Source organism: Crocuta crocuta, unplaced genomic scaffold, assembly GCF_008692635.1.
Source record: "Crocuta crocuta isolate KB4526 unplaced genomic scaffold, BGI_CrCroc_1.0 scaffold620, whole genome shotgun sequence".
Classification (NCBI taxonomy): Eukaryota; Metazoa; Chordata; class Mammalia; order Carnivora; family Hyaenidae; genus Crocuta; species Crocuta crocuta.
In genome coordinates, this window is record NW_027527402.1 from 312963 (window position 1) to 334341 (window position 21379).

The 21379-nt window shown below is 48.8% G+C and overlaps 1 protein-coding gene across 3 annotated transcripts in view; it reads left to right on the forward strand.

Moving 5' to 3' along the window:
* BCL9 (BCL9 transcription coactivator) overlaps positions 1-10728 on the forward strand; it is a 14340-nt gene extending 3612 nt beyond the window's left edge. For 2 of the 3 annotated variants that reach the window (XM_077753369.1, XM_077753389.1), the window contains exons 4-7: positions 727-826; positions 3417-5658; positions 6906-7166; positions 8296-10728. In XM_077753369.1, coding sequence (XP_077609495.1) covers positions 727-826; positions 3417-5658; positions 6906-7166; positions 8296-9413 — 3721 coding nt within the window. In that variant the 3' untranslated portion in view covers positions 9414-10728. The remainder of the gene's footprint in view (positions 1-726; positions 827-3416; positions 5659-6905; positions 7167-8295) is intronic. The other variant, XM_077753379.1, reaches the window with a different exon arrangement.
* The last annotated feature ends 10651 nt before the right edge of the window (positions 10729-21379 follow it).

Consider the following 21379-nt stretch of genomic DNA (forward strand, 5'->3'; position numbering starts at 1 on the left):
AAAATACTGACCCTCCCTGCCCTTTCTCGCCAGAGGCAGCCACTAATAATGCTTTGGCTTTCTTTCCAGACATTTTTTATGCTTAGAATATATGTCTAGGTCTTTTTTAAACATAAAAGAGATGAATTACACAATATACATTTTCCTGTGATTTAGCATTCTTTTTTAAATAACACAAGTCTGTCTTAGAGTAATTGGAAAATATAAGTAACTACAAAGAAGAATATGTCTGGAGTTCATAGAGATAACTGTGGCGAGTGTTTTAGGACCTGGGTCTCTGGTGGATGGACCAGCAGATTTTGTACTAATTTAATTTATAAAAAATTTGAATATACCTTACATACAAACAAAGTGCATTTAGACAGCCTTAGAGTTTCACTGGGTGTTGTGAGATTTCATAATCATGGTTGGGATTTTGAACTAGGATCCCATAAAAACACACCTACCACAGGACACTGGTTTGAAGGAGGAAATCTTGGGTTTTTTAAATGCCTCTTGAGATTTGCTGATGGCTGTCATTAGATTTCGGAAGTCTGGTGGTAAGCGATAGACACAAATAAGAAAAACCTGGGTTTCTCAGTCCTTATTTGACATTTCTGGCGGCCCTCTACTCAGAACCTCCCTCCCGCCCCTCGTATGAGTGCCGTCTGGGGGTTTAAGTGTTTTGGAATTACAGGCGGTGATACAGAAGCACGTGCTAGCATGTGCGTCTCTCTCGTCTTGCAGAGCTGCCGAAGCTGTGTTGAAGGGCCAGGTTGAAACTATCGTCACTTTCCACATCCAGAACATCTCTAACAGCAAGACAGAGCGAAGCACAGCCCCTTTGGTAGGCCATTCTGGAAGTGGAGTGTGGCTTAAAGGGTCTACAGCTGCTGTACAGGTGGGAGACGGTGAACGTCATTGGCAGGGAGGTAGCATCGATGGCGTCTGTTCCTGGCGTTGTGTGGCTTCGGGTGATTACACTGTCCTGGCCTTTTCTGGCAGCCTGCTGGTCTCCTGACGGGTTACCGGGAGAGGAGGACACAGCATAAAAACGGAGTTATGCAGAGATCGTAGATTTCCTCCATGTTAACCATCTCTGGGAAAAGCTGAATTCAGACCCTGTGTACAGGGCAGGTCAGGGTTCTTAAAAACTGACAGACGTTCTGGACTTAGCTACAGGACAGAAAAAAAAGAACTAAAGCCACAATCCTGAAGCACACGCTGATAATACCATGATTAGAGTCTCAGTGATGTTCAGAATGGTCCTTATGTATTTCAGAGTGACAGGTCCATTGAGTACTTTTAATCGCCTGCTATTTCCAAAATTCTAATGAACCGTAGTTGGTTTCCTGTCTGGAACATAAGTGCCTGCCGCAAAGAACACTCAGTGAATTGCCTCAGTACAGCATTCTGAAAGGAACCAAAAGTTATTTCTTGGGACCGGTGTCACCGAGGCATCACACTGAATGCCGTGGGGACACTAAGCGGTTCGAGATACAGTCCCTGCTTCCAGGAAGCCCAAGAGCTAGTGTTGGGTTGGGCCTTTGACATGGGAACAGTTCAGTGACATTAAATGACTCAAGGGACAATTCAAGATAAATAGATGACATTTCTGTCGATGGCGTTTCTCACCGAAGCCCCTCCCCACTGACATAGCAGAGCTTGGCCTTTGCTAGACGTAGAAAAGGCATTTTGCACTCCTCATGCATCTCTGCCAGTCAAGGGTAGAGGGGATGTGCATAATATGTAAAAGGTATATATATTAATTTATACTTAAAACTTTTATACACACATATATAATATTTAAGGCTTATATTATCTTAGAATGCACAGGGCATGTCACGGTGCAAACTAATATTTGATCGATTGGATGACAGACTGTACCACAGTTTTCACCTCCACCTTCTCTGGTACTGAAACGATTCGGAAAAGGAGTTGGAACTGGGCATGATCAGACAGCTCCCAGTCTAAAATCAAAAGGCGTGGCACTGAAGTGCTTCCTCTGTCCCAGCCACATGACCCAGAGTCCGTACTCCCCCACCCAACCCCCCGCAAACACACAAAACCTGGCCACCAAAGCCAAGCTTAAAATGGCACCGGAAGGAAGGTGAAGGTGACCTCCGCACTCCAGTGAGGGCGGCGGGGCCGCGGAGGACACCTAGAGTGCACAGAGCCGGGCGGGGTGAGCTGGCCTTCCCCCCACTGGTGTCTGTGCAGACGTGTGCGTGCCTACCTGCAAGCGAAACATTGGCAGACAGAGTCCCAGAATGTGGGGACTCGACGGCAGTCTGTGTGCTTATGCAACACAAACTGTTCCGTGCAGAGACACACATGACGAGTTGCACATGGGAAACCGTTCTGAGAGTCAGTGGGGAGGTAAGGAAGAGCCTTAGGGGCTTTGAAAATGCAGACCGGATTAAGTGAACAAGTGGGAACAAATGAACATCAAAAAAGGGGTCACGCGGCTCCCTGGAGCCCCCAAAGGTCCCTGAGATGGGGTCTGTAGGCAAGGCCCTTCGGTTCTCCTTCAGTACCTCCCGCAGTGCCATGGTGTAGACCCGCAGCACACACGCCCCTCTTCCAGGCACTAGCGGCATCCAAGTCACCTGCTGCAGGTGAGTGTGCTTTCACCCAGGACTTAGTGTAGCGTTGGTACTTAATCAATAATAATGAGGCTGTCATCCAGCCTATAAAAAGGGCGGTCCGCTGTCTATTGGATAGAACAGATGAAGAGACACCCCGAGCTAGCTAGCCTCAGATGTCTCCACAGACCACTTCCTGCCTACGGATTATCTTACTGCAGTTAATGTACAAATTCTTATCGAATATGGAATCAGTGATCACAAACTGAAAACCGAAACCAGAGCTGTCAGGCCCCCTGGAAACTCCAGAAGAGGAGACTTAGGTAGTCACCGTGCCAGGGGAGACACCGACACAGAGCGGCCTTCCCTGTGTCCTCTGGCGGGGCGAGCACAGAGCCGAAAGTGACAGGCACTTTTTCTTGTAGTTGAAACCATTAGGCCTCTCGATTGACAGCGAGAAGTCTGCATACCCCGTCGTTCTTTCGGGGAAAAGCAAAAGGTGTTAGGTACAGCCTCCCACACACCAAGAAACTAATCTCTCTTTGAATCAGAAACACACAGTACATGTGATATCAAACCTGTTCCTCGAAATAGATACTCAAATGTATTCGCTTTGGCAGAGGAGCTCTGCCCCTGGCATGCTCATAAAGTTATTGAAACCCAGCCTTCAGCAACGGAACAGAGGATGCCATTTGACAGTAAATTGAAAGAAAAAAAATCCAAACGGCCTTGCGTCCAGAGCGGGCTTGTTTGTGGGTGGGTCCCGCTGCGGGCATCAGGGTCAACTGGTGTGACTGGGACAGCCTTTCCATCCAACTTACCAATGATTTTTACGCTCTTGTTTGTCCTCAGAACACACAGATCTCTGCCCTTCGGAACGACCCGAAGCCCCTCCCGCCACAGCCCCCAGCTCCGGCCAGCCAGGACCAGAATCCTTCCCAGAACGCCAGGCTGCAGCCAACCCCGCCCGTTCCGGCACCAGCACCCAAGCCTGCGGCGCCCCCGCGTCCCCTGGACCGGGACAGTCCCGGTGTGGACAACAAACTGGTCCCTTCCGTGGGCAGCCCTGCCGGCTCCACACCTCTGCCCCCAGACGGCACTGGGCCGAACTCGACACCCAACAACCGAGCGGTGACCCCTGTCTCCCAGGGGAGCAATAGCTCTTCAGCAGACCCCAAAGCCCCTCCGCCCCCAGCAGCGCCCAGCGGAGAGCCCCCCGCATTGGGAGAGAACCCCGATGGGCTGTCCCAGGAGCAGCTGGAGCACCGAGAGCGCTCCTTACAGACGCTCCGTGACATCCAACGTATGCTCTTCCCCGACGAGAAAGAGTTCACAGGGGGACAGAGTGGGGGGGCCCCGCAGAATCCCGGGGTGTTAGATGGACCTCAGAAGAAACCAGAGGGGCCGATACAGGCCATGATGGCTCAATCCCAAAGCCTAGGGAAGGGCCCTGGGCCCCGGACAGATGTGGGTGCTCCCTTTGGCCCCCAAGGGCATAGAGATGTGCCCTTCTCTCCGGATGAGATGGTTCCGCCTTCCATGAACTCCCAGTCTGGGCCCATGGGACCCGACCACCTGGACCACATGACCCCCGAGCAGATAGCTTGGCTGAAGCTGCAGCAGGAGTTCTACGAGGAGAAGAGGAGGAAGCAAGAGCACGCTGTTGTGCAGCAGTGCTCCCTCCAGGACATGATGGTCCATCAGCATGGGCCGCGGGGCGTGGGCCGAGGGCCGCCCCCTCCGTACCAGATGGCCCCTGGCGAGGGCTGGGGCCCGGGGGGTGCGGAGCCCTTTGCTGATGGGATCAGCATGCCCCATTCTCTGCCTCCGAGGGGCATGGCTCCCCACCCCAACATGCCGGCGAGCCAGATGCGCCTCCCTGGGTTTGCGGGAATGATAAACTCTGAAATAGAGGGGCCGAACGTCCCCAACCCGGCATCCCGACCGGGTCTGTCCGGAGTCAGTTGGCCAGATGACGTGCCAAAAATCGCGGACGGTCGAAACTTCCCGCCTGGCCAGGGTGTCTTCAGCGGTCCTGGCCGAGGGGAACGCTTCCCCAACCCCCAAGGATTGTCCGAAGAGATGTTTCAGCAGCAGCTGGCAGAGAAGCAGCTGGGTCTCCCCCCGGGGATGAGCATGGAAGGCATCCGGCCCGGCATGGACATGAATAGGATGGTCCCCGGCTCCCAGCGCCACATGGAGCCCGGGAGCAATCCCATATTCCCTCGAATACCCGTCGAGGGCCCTCTGAGTCCCTCGAGGGGCGACTTCCCAAAAGGGATGCCCCCACAGATGGGCCCGGGTCGGGAACTCGAGTTTGGGATGGTTCCTGGCGGGATGAAGGGAGATGTCGGTCTAAACGTCAACATGGGCGCCAACCCTCAGATGATACCTCAGAAGATGAGAGAGGCCGGGGCGGGCCCTGAGGAGATGATGAAATTACGCCCAGGTGGCGCGGACATGCTGCCCGTTCAGCAGAAGATGATGCCCCTGCCATTTGGGGAGCACCCCCAGCAAGAGTACGGCGTGGGCCCCAGGCCCTTTCTTCCCATGTCTCAGGGTCCGGGCGGCACGAGCGGCTTGCGGAATCTCAGAGAACCAATCGGGCCCGACCAAAGGACTAACAGCCGGCTCAGTCACATGCCACCACTACCTCTGAACCCTCCCAGTAACCCCACTGGCCTCAACACGGCTCCACCAGTGCAGCGCGGCCTGGGCCGGAAGCCCTTGGATATATCTGTGGCGGGCAGCCAGGTACATTCCCCAGGCGTTAACCCTCTGAAGTCTCCCACGATGCGCCAGGTCCAGTCACCGATGCTGGGCTCGCCCTCGGGGAACCTCAAGTCCCCCCAGACCCCGTCGCAGCTGGCAGGCATGCTGGCGGGCCCAGCTGCTGCCGCTTCCATTAAGTCCCCCCCTGTCCTGGGGTCTGCTGCTGCTTCGCCTGTGCACCTCAAGTCTCCATCACTTCCTGCCCCGTCACCTGGATGGACCTCCTCTCCAAAACCTCCCCTTCAGAGTCCCGGGATCCCTCCAAACCATAAAGCACCCCTCACCATGGCCTCCCCAGCCATGCTGGGCAGTGTAGAGTCAGGTCAGTATGCTTGCGTCCTCACCATCGCACCTCGCAGCCAGAGATGGCAAAAGCCTGATTCATGTACTTGAAGGAAGCTGGTGTCCTAACTTGATGATGCAGCCGGTGCTCAGGGAGACGTTTCTGAGCTCAGCACTCAGTGGGGGCCTTGGCTGAGACCCACGTGTTTGTGGCCGGGCGCATAATCGGTACTTCCACGGGGTTAGGCACGAGCGTCCCTTCCCGGCAGAGAAACACGGCTCTTAGTGCAGAACATGTGTGTCAGAAGGGACCGTTAGATGGAAGAGGGGAAGACGGGACATTACGTGTCCTTTTGCAGAGTAATTTACACTTGGACGGTGAACACGGTGGTGAAAGAAAATGCCTTAACGGTGGGTAAGTGTGGCTGCTTTAAACGCTAGACCCGCCCACTTGAAGGGGCTGCCCTAGTGTCCCCAGGCTCTGGGTATAATCCTAGACAGGAAGGGGAGGCTGCTGCGAGACCTGAGTGGTTCTTGTAAATACATGGTAGCCACAGAAGCCGTTACCCAGACCTCTCTGGTAGACTGCTGTTCTCACAGATCAGCTGCAATTTACCAGCATTTTCTTCCCAGGAGAAGCTCTCCCTGATGATGGTGGTTTTATGAGTGGGACCAGAGGTGGTCAGTGGAAGATGAGCACCGAGGTGTAAATACTAGGTCCGTGTCGTCTCCACTTGAGAAACTCTGGACTCTGAATAAGAAGGCGTATACAACGCATTAAAGCGTTTCTCGCAGTTGGGTAGCGGGTCCCAAAAGCAGTGGAACGGCCCCCGCAGGACTTTTATATTCAGACCCCTTGGTTGTGGACATTAACCAAGAGCACGTGTAGGGTTGGTACCCGGGGTCGGATCGCAGACGAGATGCTGGAGTTGAATTTTGAGTTGTGACCGGCAAGGGAAAGACCTGCTTGCTTCATGTTCTTTTCAGTGAAATAGCAGTCTGTAAGCCCCGTTCTTCCCAGGCTTGAAGTTCTGTTTCTGAGGCACTCTTGGTGCGTTTGTCCTCACATCTGCTGATGCGTCACCTCGTTATTGTGCTGCAGTCTGCCCTCTGCTCGCACACAGATCTTGACCGGAAGATTGGTGATTCACGTCCTGGGTCTAATAACACTATCCTGTTCATTTGTCGCATTCCTGGCCTTGCTAGTTCATAATCATAGGCCCGGTAGCCTTCAAGAGGAATTTCATTCCCTGCCCGGTTTTTGTTTTATTTTTTTTTTCCTTCCAGGCGGCCCCCCACCTCCTACTGCCAGCCAGTCTGCCTCGGTGAATATCCCCGGAAGCCTCCCGTCTAGCACACCTTACACCGTGCCTGCGGAGCCGACCCTTTCCCAGAACCCGCTGTCTATTATGATGTCTCGGATGTCCAAGTTCGCGATGCCCAGCTCCACCCCTTTGTACCACGACGCCATCAAGACCGTGGCCAGTTCTGATGATGACTCGCCTCCGGCTCGCTCTCCCAACTTGCCATCAATGAATAACATGCCAGGTAAGCAGGCAGGAAGCTCGGGTACCGTGTGAGACCACAGTGAGACTTCTTGATCGCTGTTCCGACAGCCGCGGACCTCAGCGGGTGGAAGTGGAACGGGCCGAGAAAGAAAACCCTCAGTAGGGTGACAGTGCACTAGAGGAAGAGAGCCGTTTTGTTACTCGCTGGAGTCTGTCTGTGCTTATTAGAAAGCAGAGTTTTGGATAGCTCGTGGAGTTTCCTTATAGAAGTTCTGATGGCATCTGTGTGCCTGGATGGATTCTTTTTTCCCCTTTTGTTGGCGGGGGGGGGGCTTGGAGCAGGGAGGGTCCTCCCGGAGCAAGACTGAAACCAGTTTCTTTTTAACATTCTGATTGTTAAAATGGTTTAACATTTTATTGGACAGCTTTAGTTTTCGATTGGACAGCTTGAGTTGTCAAGTGTTCTTCTGGAAGGGCAGCTCTGACCACAGGCGGCCACGGGATTTGAGACCGTGGAAAGCCCCTATTTCGTAGCAAGCACCAGCCTTACCATGCCAGTGGTAATTCCATAGAGAAACCAAATACTTCAGTGTCCCAGAGACTAGTAGAAACTGTGTGCTTTCCTTCTCTGTTAAAAGCTGTGTTTCTTTAACATTTCATACACCCTGGAGTTTAAAATGCTCTCTCTGTAAGGCAATCTAAAAAGATAATGCCACACGTCAATTGGTAAAGGCCCGTTTGGTTTCCTTGTTATTATTTCTGATTCTTGGACCTGTAGGACGGATCAACCCTCTTTCTCCAAAGAGGACCATGCCTAAGTCACTTCAGACAAATTCTTCTGTACGAAGTGTCTCCAATGAAAAAGGCTAACTGGTTTGCATGTGACTTTGTGACTCTTCACACAGGAGACTTTCTTCCTAGTTGTTTTCTACATACTCTCATGTCCTACAGTTTAAGGCTCAGAGTGTAACCTCTCGTAGAGCAGTTGGGTGTCTGTGCTCCAAAACGCATTTTGATCTTGTTGAGCAAGGCAGGGATTTTGCGACGAATGTTTTCCCAACAGAGCACCTTGTGCGATTGATGTTTTAGTTGTTGCTGATTGGATTTATTGCAGTTTTTCTGAGTTGCTCTCGGTTAAGGTGATTCCTTTGATATCTTTATTTTTCTAGGAATGGGCATTAATACACAGAATCCTCGAATTTCAGGTCCAAACCCCGTGGTTCCGATGCCAACCCTCAGCCCCATGGGAATGACCCAGCCGCTTTCTCACTCCAATCAGATGCCCTCTCCGAATGCCATGGGACCCAACATACCTCCTCATGGGGTCCCGATGGGGCCGGGCCTGATGTCACACAACCCTATCATGGGGCACGGGTCCCAGGAGCCTCCGATGGTACCTCAAGGACGGATGGGTTTCCCCCAGGGCTTCCCGCCAGTACAGTCTCCTCCGCAGCAGGCTCCGTTCCCTCACAACGGCCCCAGTGGGGGGCAGGGCGGCTTCCCAGGAACCATGGGTTTCCCAGGAGAAGGCCCCCTCGGCCGCCCCAGCACCCTGCCCCAGAGTTCAGCAGATGCAGCACTTTGCAAGCCTGGAGGCCCCGGGGGCCCTGACTCCTTCGCCGTCCTGGGGAACAGCATGCCTTCGGTGTTTACAGACCCAGACCTGCAGGAGGTCATCCGACCCGGAGCCACTGGGATCCCAGAGTTCGATCTGTCTCGCATTATTCCATCTGAGAAGCCTAGCCAGACGCTGCAATATTTCCCTCGAGGGGAAGTCCCAGGCCGGAAACAGCCCCAGGGCCCTGGGCCTGGGTTTTCGCACATGCAGGGGATGATGGGCGAACAGGCCCCCAGAATGGGACTGGCATTACCTGGCATGGGGGGGCCGGGGCCAGTGGGAACCCCGGACATCCCTCTTGGCACAGCTGCATCCATGCCAGGCCACAACCCAATGAGACCACCAGCCTTTCTCCAGCAAGGCATGATGGGACCTCACCATCGGATGATGTCACCAGCACAATCTACGATGCCCGGCCAGCCTACCCTGATGAGCACCCCGGCCGCTGCCGTGGGCATGATTCCCGGCAAGGATCGGGGGCCTGCTGGGCTCTACACCCACCCTGGGCCTGTGGGCTCCCCAGGCATGATGATGTCCATGCAGGGCATGATGGGACCCCAACAGAACATCATGATCCCCCCACAGATGCGACCCCGGGGCATGGCTGCTGACGTGGGCATGAGCGGATTTAGCCAAGGACCTGGCAACCCAGGAAACATGATGTTTTAAGCTGCTAAGATTGGATGTGCCGATCCTTGTCAAGATGAGATTCCGGGTCCTGAGAGCTGCCTTGGGGGGGGTCCCAGGTGTACTGTTGGTCATGCAATAGGAGAACAGAGACCCCAAGGGCTGCTTTGGGGGAGGGGAGAAACTCGAGAATGTATGGATTTACCTGAAAACAAATGATTCATTTAATCAACAGGTGTGTTTTTTTTTAAGATTTATTTTTTAAAAATTATTTTTGTGGACTTGGGTATCCCGTGATGGCACCTACTTTTGGGAAATCTATAGCCTGTGCTTCGAGAATTGCCATCGGTCATGTGTTGCACCGTTCTCTGTATGTTTACGTCCTTTGGACTGGCTTCTCCCAGGATTCTTTTCTGGTTTTGTTTTTTTGTTTTTGTTGTTGTTGTTTTGGTTTTTTGGGTTTTTTTGTTTTTTGTTTTTGTTTTGTTTTTTGCTTTGGGCTTTATTTTTTTGTGTACTGTACTATATTGTAAAAGGGATTTTAGCAGAGACTTTAGTCTTTGGGATGAGAGGAGAACAGGAATGCTGGGCTGTTTACTTTAGGTGGAGAATCCATCTTCAGACCTTTGGACTATTTTCTTTCAACTCCAGTGTATAGAAAAAAAACCAAACTACGACCTCAGAGCAGAGTATTAATGAAAAGCACAAAAAAAAAGGAACTAAGTTCAGCGAGGGGTGGGGGGAGGGGGGAGATTTTTTCTTTTCAAAAATAATGAAGCTTAGGACGTTTGTTTTTCGGTTCGAGTGCTCTCCGGCACTGTCTGTCTCTCCCAGTCTGCAAACCCACCTTCACATTTTTCTCTCAGTTTCTCTTCCCTTCCCCCACCCCCCATCTCCTTGGTTAAGTGTGTCTCTTTCTCCCATGGTCCCTGACTGGCGACCCCTGCTTTCCTCCTCTTTCCCTTTGGCAGCTGCAATACAAGGTGTTCTTTTGGGGAAGTAAATCTAACGAAGCCTCGCCTTCCAGGCTGAGGGTCGTCCCGAGGGAAAGGCCTGTGCTTGGGATGCTTGATGGTCTTCTGCTCCCTTTCTCTTCTTCCCCGACACGCCCTTCCCTGCCCACCTTGTTTTCTGTTCTCCTTTTATTAGGAATTCCCAAGTGAATTTTACCGATGTGGGAGTGGAACAGATGCTAAAAGCTATCCAGGATTTTGTTTCTGTTTTTGTTTTTAATTTTGTGGTTCTTTCACTCCCCTCCCCCTCCCATGCGTAAAACGTTCTGTGTAACCTCCATTAAATTTGGTACAAAACCACTCACCAGAGCTGTGGTGTCAGAAAAATAAAATATATTGTTTCTTACAAAATCAAATGGCCTTTTTTATTCATTTGAGTTCCTGTGTTGGTTGGTAGGGGACGTGGTGGCTGCCACGTGGCCCAGAAGCATAGCCCACTTTGTATGGGAGTTGGCTGATGAGGAAGGTAAGCGAAGGCTCCAGAGCTGCCCGCCCAGGTGAAGCATCTTCCCTGCGGATGAGGATTAATGAGGAATAAATACCTGAGGATTTATCCTGCCTACTGGTTCTGTCCCAGTCCTGAAAGCCTGGCTATGGGCAGAAGAGCAGCGCCGTCCCCAGTGCTGAAATGCACCTCTAGACATCATGAATGGTCCTTTCCAGGAATTTCTGTGACAGCCAATTTAATGGTGTGAAGTAACTGAGGCTGAAGGTAGATTTTCATTCATCTGCATAAGCCATGAAATGTCCCTGGATCTTGCTAAGGTAAAACATTCCTACTGTCCCTGCAAACTGTGGGTTTCCACAGTCGGTGGGTTTCTGCGGTCCCTTCTGTCTCCCTTCCTCACTGCCTGCTCATTGGGGTCCCCTGCCCCCCACCGGGGGCCCTGCTTAGTCTGCACTAGGTTCAACACTCCCCTCCCCCAACCACACACAGGCCCCCCGCGCACAGTGTGCATCCTACACGGTACATGTCTGAGGGACTGGCTGTTGGCGCTTCTGTGCCTTTGGATTTGTTCTGTTGGGTGGATTTCTTTAGGTCCTAGGCTTTTTTCCAGCTGAGGGAGTGGGCGCCCGTGTGCACGTTCCTTCATAGGTGAGAGAAGTGAGGCACTGCAGGTGCGGAGTCTGCAGACAAACTTGGACAAATTAGGCTCTGCTGGTGTCCTACAGTCGGGAGTTTTTCTGCGACGCTTTCTCTCTCCAGGAAGTGTGTGTGAGAGCCGTTTTCTCTCCCACCGTAGGCAGCCGCCCTTGTCTTCTCAGTAACACTTGAGCCCCAGACATCAAAAGTGTCTTCTCAGTAACACTTGAGCCCCAGACAACAAAAGTGAGAGGACTGGCTCCGCACCTCCCCCACAGGCACCTCCACGTATGTTCTCGTGCAGGTCTTTGATGGGCCTACGAAGTAGGTGGTAATCATCTCCTTTGCGGATGAGAAAGCTGAGCTCAAGTTTAAGAATTCTGGCACAATCAAATCTATTCAGATGGTCCTGCGTGGTGAAAATTTTATGTTAGGAGAGGAAAATGAGGGTTTTGTTTCCTGAACTTAGCCATTTTCCTAGGTCCTCTGGCTTTGATGTATACGGAAGACAGCAGGGAAAGGGTGAAGCATGGGGAAGGGGAGAGGAGAGCGCCCTAAGGAAGGTTAGGACCTGGTGTTTGTCCACTGGACTGGCTTCTTGGGGAGTCCCACTCCCTGCTGCACCTAATGGGGCTGTGCCCACCGATCGTGCGTGGTCCTCTTGCTACTGTCCTTAGGAGAGACAGAGCTGGGTGGGCAAGAGCTGGATGGCCCCTGCTGGGAGAGGCTGCTGGGAGAGGCTGGGGATTTGGCCCTGCTCGCGCCGCCCCCTGCTGGACACGCGCGGCAGTGCACATGCGCTGCCCACTTGCAGAGCCGCGGCGTTTTGAAAGGACCCCTTCATAAATCTTCATTCATTTACATTGTCAGCAGATACCAACACCATTTCATCACGATGATATCTGATAAGCTAAGTTCATCTGGGGTTTGAACAGAACAATTTCTAATTTACTAAGAATGCTGTGAAATAAAATCACAGTTGAGAGACTGGATGCTGTTGCACAGAGAACCAATTTTTAAAAATTAGCAAAAAGGTGGATAAAGATATTTCACATTAATACAATCCTCTGAAAGCCCAGCCAGTCTCCCTGCAGTTTCAGGACGGAATGGAGGAAGTGCAATAATGCTGTGTTACTTCATTCCGGGGGTAAGTGGTGGGGGTGTGTGTGGATCATAGCATTATTTCTTAAGGACTAACAGAGTGCAGTATTTTTTTCCCTAAAACAACGTGAAATAAGATAAACTTTCTTAAAAGGATCTGCACTTATAAATGAATATAAACAACTGTAGGGATCTTGTGAAGGGCGGGGCATGAGAAAATAGAAATTCTAAAACAAATTGACAGATTTTAAAGCTAGTCTTTAAAAAAAATTCATCCAAAATTTCTCCCAGCCCTCCCTCCTCCTCTCCCCCGCCGTCCCCAGGGCCAGGTTTCATGGGTGTGCGACCCATGCAGCTGCCCGGGGCTGGGGCTTGGTCTGCTGTCACTTTTTGACATTCTCAATAATCATTGGATAGGTGACCCCACGTTGCCAATCTGCAGTGGGCCCCACAGATTGTGAAGCGGGTCCCGGCTATTGTAAACTGGACAAATCACGGCAGTGCTATAGCGCCGCTGGGCTCTTGGCCTCAGTCCTTTCTCCTTCTCCCCGATGGCAGGGGTACTCCAGGCAGGGAGGTGCTTGTGTTCCGTTTAAATGGTCTACACTTTGGCCATTTCCTTTTCTGAGTCCTTTCAAAAGGCTGAGAGTTCAGGGAAGCTGTATGTAACACAAAGACTCATTGCCGTAGCAACCACCATCTAGAGAGCGTGCGTCCAGACCGTGCTGGGGTTGGGACGGGGGAATAGGTGCGGAAATTGATCAGTACGGTATAACACGGTCATTACCGTGGTGAAGGTGTGGGGTGCAACAGGCCAGAGGGGGAGGTGATTTTTCCTGGGTGGAAGGTGGTGGTGGACCTTTAAACGGGCCTGCCTGTTGAAACCGGATGGGCACTAGAAAGTAGGTGGAGGTAAGAAAGGAGCAGAGGGAGAGAGGTCACAGAGAGCCCCGTGGGCCCACTGAGGAGCCTGAACTTCGGCGTTTAAGCAAGGGACGCAGGTGATCAGCTTGGCCCTTCAGGAGGAGTGTGCTGTGGTGGGGGAGACAGGCTGGGGGTGGGGTGGGAGAACACAGGAAGGTCACTTGCAAAGACTTGCTTATTCTGCAAAATCCATAAGCTCACAGACTCCTCTTTTGCTTTAAAAAAACAGTAGATTGAATTGTGTCTTCTTTGCTTGTTTAAAAAACGTGAGCCTTCCTGCCGCTTTTTTTTCCCCTCTAACCCAGACCAGCGTTGTTCTTCAAAGTCACAAACCCTTGTATTTAAGAAAAGTCATGGCAGCTCAATTTGGTGGTAAAATTCTAATGCTATATCTAAAGCAAACAGGTTGCAAAGCAGAAGGACCAGTTTGTGGCCAAATATTTTATACCGGAGGGAGTTAAATAATAAACTAGGTTAAAAAGAAGATATGCTATGAGGATTGTAGAAATAAAAATTGTCTCTAACAGGGCTCTTTAGCTGGGTTCCTGTAATAGACTCCGCTTGTTTTCTGCCTATAGGTGACTGCACTTGAACTGTTAACTTTCTGGCTCAGTGCTTAGCTGTGCTTGGCAACCACTACTGCTAGAGGAAGAAGGTGAGTATATAATCACAGACACGGTAGATAAAGAGAAGGTTCCGAAATGATTTCCTCACACGTATTAAAAGCATGGAAAACTTCAGCCATTTCACCAAACACACCAGAACTCAACCATCCCCTGCAAAATACACCCTCAGAGCTCAAAGCAGTTATGAGAGACCCTGGGATTCCAAAGAACAGGTTGAAAATACTCCAGCCCTAGGAAAGTGCAGTTCTTTGCCATGGCGGGGATATGGGGACCGGACTGGGTTGACAGTCGGCCCTGGGTGGTTTGCTTCTTCATACCATACGGTGTGCCCACCCCTCTATGCGTAGCTCTTCCTTCCTCTAGCATCTGGAGCTAGACTTGAGGGCAGAAGGAACTTACAAATCTTAATGGTATCCAGTGTCTAATTAGTTAGCGTCCAGGATGGATTGAAATTTTCAAGATTTTTTTTTTTTTTTTTGCCACAGCCCAAGTTCTTTCCGTTAAAGGTTCCTTGGAGCCTGTGTTCGTTTCTCATCTTTACCAAGCTTCCAGGAGTTTTCATTTTCCCAGCTTCTCACACAGAAACCCTCTGTGAGCTTCTCTGCCTGGAGACCCGTGCCCCTCCCCACACAGCCATCGGATCGAAGGTGTACGCTCAGCTCTCAGCGGTGCTGTAAGAGCTCGGGAGTACGGGCCTCTGGTTGCTAGGTTCTCAGCACCAAGTGCATCCAAGCCGAACCCAGCACCTTGCTAGAGACTGAGTCATCCCCACTGTGTTCACACCAAATATATTTGGTTACAGGGAATCACGGATGACTGTGATTTCTTTCTTTCCCCAACGGCAAAAGGTCTCCCAGGCACTGGGGAAGTTCTTTATTCTGGCTGTCAGCAGTTGTGCTATTAACAATTTTTGCACACACAGATGTATTTATACAAGTGTACATGTACCTTTAATATACTAAGGTGTGTAAATAATTAAATGCCAGTTTGGAAATGTCAACACGCTGCCGTGACGATTAGTTTGTTTTTTCCTCGTCAGTGAAGCTGGAGAATCCCTCGAATTCTCTTCGTTCCCATTGTTCTTCGTGCCTGCACGGCCTTTAGTGATACCAGTAAGGAAATACAAGGACCGGATCCATACAAAGTACCAGGAATGTCTTGGCCCCGGAAAGAAAGAATCTTCAGGGTCTGTGTAACAGATTCCATGGTCCCAGCAAGGACTGTTATAAGAAGGTCTTACCACCGCTTAATCACATGATATGAAGGTGGAGGAGTTGCTTACAAGGAACGTGCATACGACCCAATGAGATGATACATGCTGGCAATGACTCTAGAGAATGACCATATTCTAGTCTCTGCATCACCATAGCCACATTCATATCACATCCTGAAATAGTTACTGAATTAGTCACTAAAGACTTATGACCCCCTTCCTGCACGATTAATCTCTCCCCTGGCTTTCGATCATTCCCATCAGCATACAAACAGGCTCTACATTTGGTCCTGGGCTTTCTGCTTACTCTCCTAATTCATACAGTCACCATCTATACGCTAGAATTTCTATCTCCCTCTTTGCCTATTCGTAGGCTTTGTAGACTATCAGATCAACTGGCTCCTGGACACTGCCTTGTGGGTGTCGTGCAGGCGCTTCAAACTTAACAAGTCCCACACTTAACTTCTGAATTTCCCCCACGTCTAATCTCCATAAATGATATAGGTCCATCGACTCAGTTCTCAGGTTGAACGCACAGGGAGTCATTCTTAATTCTTTCCTCCTCACGTGAAGCCATCAGCAAATCCTTTTATGTCTATTTCCCAAAACATATCTTAAATCCATTTACTTCTCTCCATTCCAGTTCAAGTTACCGCCTTTGACTTGGTCTATTACATTCATTTCTTTTTTTTTTTTTTTTCTTAAGCTCTTATTTATTTATTCATTTAAGTAATCTCTACACCCACCATGGGGCTCAAACTCACAACCCTGAGATCAAGAGTTGCCTGCTCTTCCAACTGAGCCAGCCAGGTGACCTACATTCATTTCTTTTTTTTCTTCTTTTTTAAAATTTTATTTTCTAAATACAATTCCATTGTATATATAAACCACATCTTTATCCATTCATAGTTGATGGACATTTAGGCTCTTTCCATGATTTGGCTATTGTTGAAAGCACTCCTATAAACATTGGGGTGCATGTGCCCCTATGAATCAGCATCCCTGTATCCTTTGAATAAATTCCTAGTGGTGCTATTGCTGGGTTGTAGAGTAGTTCTATTTTTAATTTTCTGAAGAACACTGTTTTCCAGAATGGCTGCACCAGTTTGCATTCCCACCAACAGTGCAAGAGGGTTCTCATTTCTCTACATCCTCACCAGCATCTGTTGTTTCCTGAGTTGTTAATTTTAGCCACTCTGACCGCTGTGAGGTGGTATCTCAACCTACATTCATTTCTTAACTTCTGCTTCCAGCCTTACTCTTTAGTCTACTCTCCACATAGTAGCCAGAACAATCTTAAAAAGTATAGCCCATGTACATCAATTCCTTCCTTAAAACTCTTTAATGGCTTCCCAATGCAATTCATATAAAATCTAAGGTCTTTCACATGGCCCACCAGGACCCAGGAACCTCTCCAGTTTCACCTCATGTCCTTCTACCCTTATCACTATGCTCCAGCCAAACCACTCTAAGCCCAGTATCTCCAGTGTGCCAGGACTCACACACACTGGTTCCTTGGACTAGCATGCTCTTGACTCCAGCCACTCCCATTGGCTGATGCCTTCACATCCATAGGTCCCAGCTGATTTGTTACCTCCTCAGAAAAGCCCTTTCTGATCACCCATCAAAATACCTGCCCATCCCCACCACACACACACCATTTTGTACCACAACATCCCGTTTGTGTCCCTTATAGCAATTGTTCATTCTATTTCACCCACTCCATGAAGTCAAGAACTGAACTTTTCTGGCTTATCACTTATGCATCAGCATCTAGCATGGTGCCTACATTCTAAGAGGGACCAGTAAATATCTGCTCTATTTACGAGAGAAACGAAGGGTCCGTGTGAGTTTGGGTGGCCAAGGAAAGGCATCATGGTGGTTGTGGTACTTGAGGTGGTCCGTATAATAAAGCTGGGGGTGGGGACAACACACATGAGGGAATGGAAGAGGGAGTGAACAGGGGGAGACGATCAGACCACTTGACATTGAAGGGAACAGCGTCACCAAAACAGTCATTTCGGTAATGGAATGAAATTGAGAAGAGAGGGAAAGAAGAATGGCTCCAAAAGCCAAGAAAAGGAATCTCATCTTGCTACGGGAAGCAGTAGAAACCACTCTTTGGTCTAGATCAGGGGAAGTACACGATTACTGTATAAAATGGGTCCGGCAGGGACACAAGTCCTCCAGGGTTGGGGACGTGAGGCTGCTGGTGATGGAGAAGTGAAAGGTGGAGCCAAGAAAGCTGTGAGGGAAGAACCCCCAAGAGTTCGTCAGATACTGGGGAACGAGGAGGGAGGAATCAAACAAGACACCAAGATTTTGAGACCAAGAAACTGAAAAGAAGGCATCAGGGTGTTGGAAAGGACCGACCTCCTACTCTGCAGTATCCCTGGCGGGTGGTCATCCTGTAACAGGAGGCCATGCTGTTGAATGTCATCAGTTCTAATATTTAGAAAATTCTGCACACAGGGGCGCCTAGGGGGCTCTGTAGGTTAAGCGTCCGACGTCAGCTCAGGTCATGATCTCACGGTTTGTGAGTTCGAGCCCCGCATCGGGCTCTGTGCTGACAGTGCAGAGCCTGCTTCAGATCTTCTGTCCCCTCTCTCTCTGCCCCTTCCCTGCTCATTCTCTCTCTCTCTCTCTCTCTCAAAAGTATAAATAAACATTAGAAGAAGAAAGAAAATTCTGGACACAATGAGTCAGGCTTCCTTTAGCTCTTTGGCCATTCTGATTTTGCCCCTAGGAGTAAATACAGAATGAGGACAGTCCTTACCTCACATGCCAGCCTTCCAGATATTTGAAAACAGTTATTAGGTCCCTCCTAATTTTCTTCAAGACCCATGAAGTCTGGTTTTGAGTTCCCTAATAGCTCCCATGGTTTTATTCTGTTTTGTTAGTTTATAAACCTTTTAAAAGTACGCTCCTAAGAACTTACGATGGTAGTATTTGGTGCCCTAGTAATGTCTGTTCAACACAGAGCACAGTGAGACGGTTGCCTCCTTGACTCTATACTAAGTTCCTCTCACCAGTGAAAGTTCACCTCCCTCCCTTACTATGGGGTTACTTTGGAATTTTGGGGAATGAAAATCCCAACATCTTTTTCACGTAAAATAAACCATTGTCCCTAATTCCATGTATTTTTTGCTTCTTTTTTTAACCCTGAATTCAAGATTTTGCAGTTATTCCTCTTTAATTTCAATACTAATCCTGATCTATTATTCTAGAATCTTCAAGTCCTTAGAACCCTGTTCCAAAATCCTTGGCATTGCTTCTCTCTGATTTTTGTATCAAAAGCAAAGATGTTAAGATTTTCGTCCAAGTGATGAAAGGGTCCAGAATAAAGTCCTGAAGCTCACAATTAAAGCTGCATTAAAAAAAATTTTTTTTAACACTTATTATTGAGAGACAGAGAGGGACAGAGCATGAGCAGGGGAGGGGTAGAGACAGGGGAGACACAGAATCCAAAGCAGGCTCCAGGCTCTGAGCTGTCAGCGCAGAGCCTAACGTGGGGCTCAAACTCACAAACCACGAGATCATGACCTGAGCCAAAGTCGGACGCTTAACCGACTGAGCCACCCAGGCGCCCCTAAAGCTACATTTTTAAAAACCCATTTGTTTTTATTATGGTAAAAATAAATAAATCACAAAGTTACGATTTTAAGTGTCTAGTTCTGCAGCATTAAATACATCATTGCCGGGCAACTGTCACCACCATCCATCTCCAGGGCTCCTTTCATCTGGCAAAACTAAAACTCTGTCCCCAATAAATAATAAGTCCTCATTTTGCCCTTCATCCAGCCCTAGCAACCACCATTCTACTCTCTGTGTCCATGAATTTGACCGCTCTAAGTACCTCATATAGGTGGAAGCGTACAGGCTCTGTCCTTTTCTGACTGGCTTATTTCACTAGTATAATATCTGCAAGGTTCATTCATGTGGTAGCATGTGTCCAGAAGCAGGCTCCAGGCTCTGAGCTGTCAGCACAGAGGACGACACAGGGCTTGAGCCCACAAACCGTGAGATCATGACCTGAGCCGAAGTCAGATGCTTAACCAACCGAGCCACCCAGGCGCCCCTCTCTTTTGACTTAACTACAGAGGTGGAAGTGCTGAATCAGGGCAATTCTAAGCTTAAACTTTTTGAGGAACTGCCAATACAGTTTCCCACAATGGCTGTATCATTGTACATTCCCACCAGGATGTAAAAGCGTTCTGCTTTTTCCACCTCCTTATCAGTACTTATTATTTCCTGGGTTTAAAAAATAACAGTCATCCTGATGGGAGTGACGTAGTATCTCACTGTGCTTTTGATTTGCGTTTCCTTGATGATTAGTGATGTTGAGCAGCTTTTCATGTGCTTATGGGCCATTTGTATGTCTTCTTTAGAGAAATGTCTATTTAAGTCTTTTGCTCATTTTGAACTGGGGTGCATTATATGTGTGTGTGTGCACGCGCACGTGTGTGCATGCACATTGAGTTATAGGAGCTCTTTATATATTCTGGATAGCAATCCTTTATCAGATATATGATTTGTAAACATATACTCCTGTTCTATGGGCTGCCTTTTTACTCTGTTGACAGTGTCCTTTGATGCATAAACATTTAAAAATTTCGATGAAGTTTAAACTTGTCTAGTTTTTCTTCTCTTGCCTGTGCTTTCGGTGTCATATCCAAGAAATCATTGCTGAATCTAAGGTCATAAAGCTTTTCTTCTGTTTTCTTCTAAGAGTTTTTACAGTTGGAGCTAATCTGCACATTGACATCAATTCAGTGATTTATTCATTTTTAAGTGTACTTTTACAATCATGTATAAGTCTATTACCATCCAGCTCACATTTTCCATCTACCTATTAAGTGATTGACTCTTATTTATGTTTTTAGTCACAACATACAAAGCTAAGAATGAGGGATATGGATATGGCTAGGAATGATGGATATGGTCCCATCTGGTCCTCACCAAGCTCACAGTCGACTAAAGAAGTCATACACAAAACAAGTGATTACAAACACACGTATGACACAACAGAAGGAAAGGAAGTTGCCAACATGTTAAGACTGGGAAACATAAACTGACTGGAAAGATTTTTATCACATTTCTTGGGAATATTGGATTTATTGGTCTATTAATCCAAGCAGAAAAGAGATAGTTTACTTACAGACTTTTACATGTTAAAGAATCCACGCTAGGGCTGGGGTGGCTCTGTTGGTTAAGTGTCCCACTCTTGATTTCAGTTCAGGTCATGATCTCATGGTTTGTGAGTTCAAGCCGTGCATCAGGCTCTGCGCTGACAGTGTGGAGCCTGTTTGGGATTCTCTCTCTTCCACTCTCTTTGCTCCTCTCCTGCTCATGCATGCTTGCTCTCTCTCTCTCTCTCAAAAATAAATAAACTTAAAAAAAAAAGTTATGTGAACAAAAAACACCCCTAAAGAAAAAGAAAAGAACCAACTCTAGACTACTGGGGACAAAGAGCTTTTGGTCTTCAGATTCTGCAGTCTCTCATTTTATGGGTTTGGAAAAACTAGGACTACATTTGCCTTTATACTTTGGTTCTCTGAGACTAAAGATCTGAGAGAATCTCAACTTTTCCTAGACTTCTCTGAAGTAACATCTAGAACTTCTTCCTCTGCCGCAGGGCATTATGCATCAGTATGCGAAGATCTGAACTCAGTAGCAGAAACCAGGTGCTGTGTGCTTATCTAAGGTTTTCATCCATCCCAACAACGTTTGGCCTTTTTTTGGCTTGAAGATGGGATCCCTTCTTAGAAAATACTGATTAGGGAAGAGAGAAGGATCTGGAGTTAAATGGTTTCATTTTGTCTTTCCTCTATGAAAACCCTTTCCCCAGATACTGGGCCTGTTCTTTACTTCATTATTTTGTCAGAATGTCGCCCAGAGGCCCTTGGCTTCCCCTCCCTGTCCCACCTCACACAAGCCTCTGGTATCATGAGTAAAAATTGGGGAAGCTGGGAAGCCAGTGCTGGTTAGGGGTGAAGAAATGCTAAGTATGAAGGGATGACACAGCATCTATGTGCAGACAGTGGGCA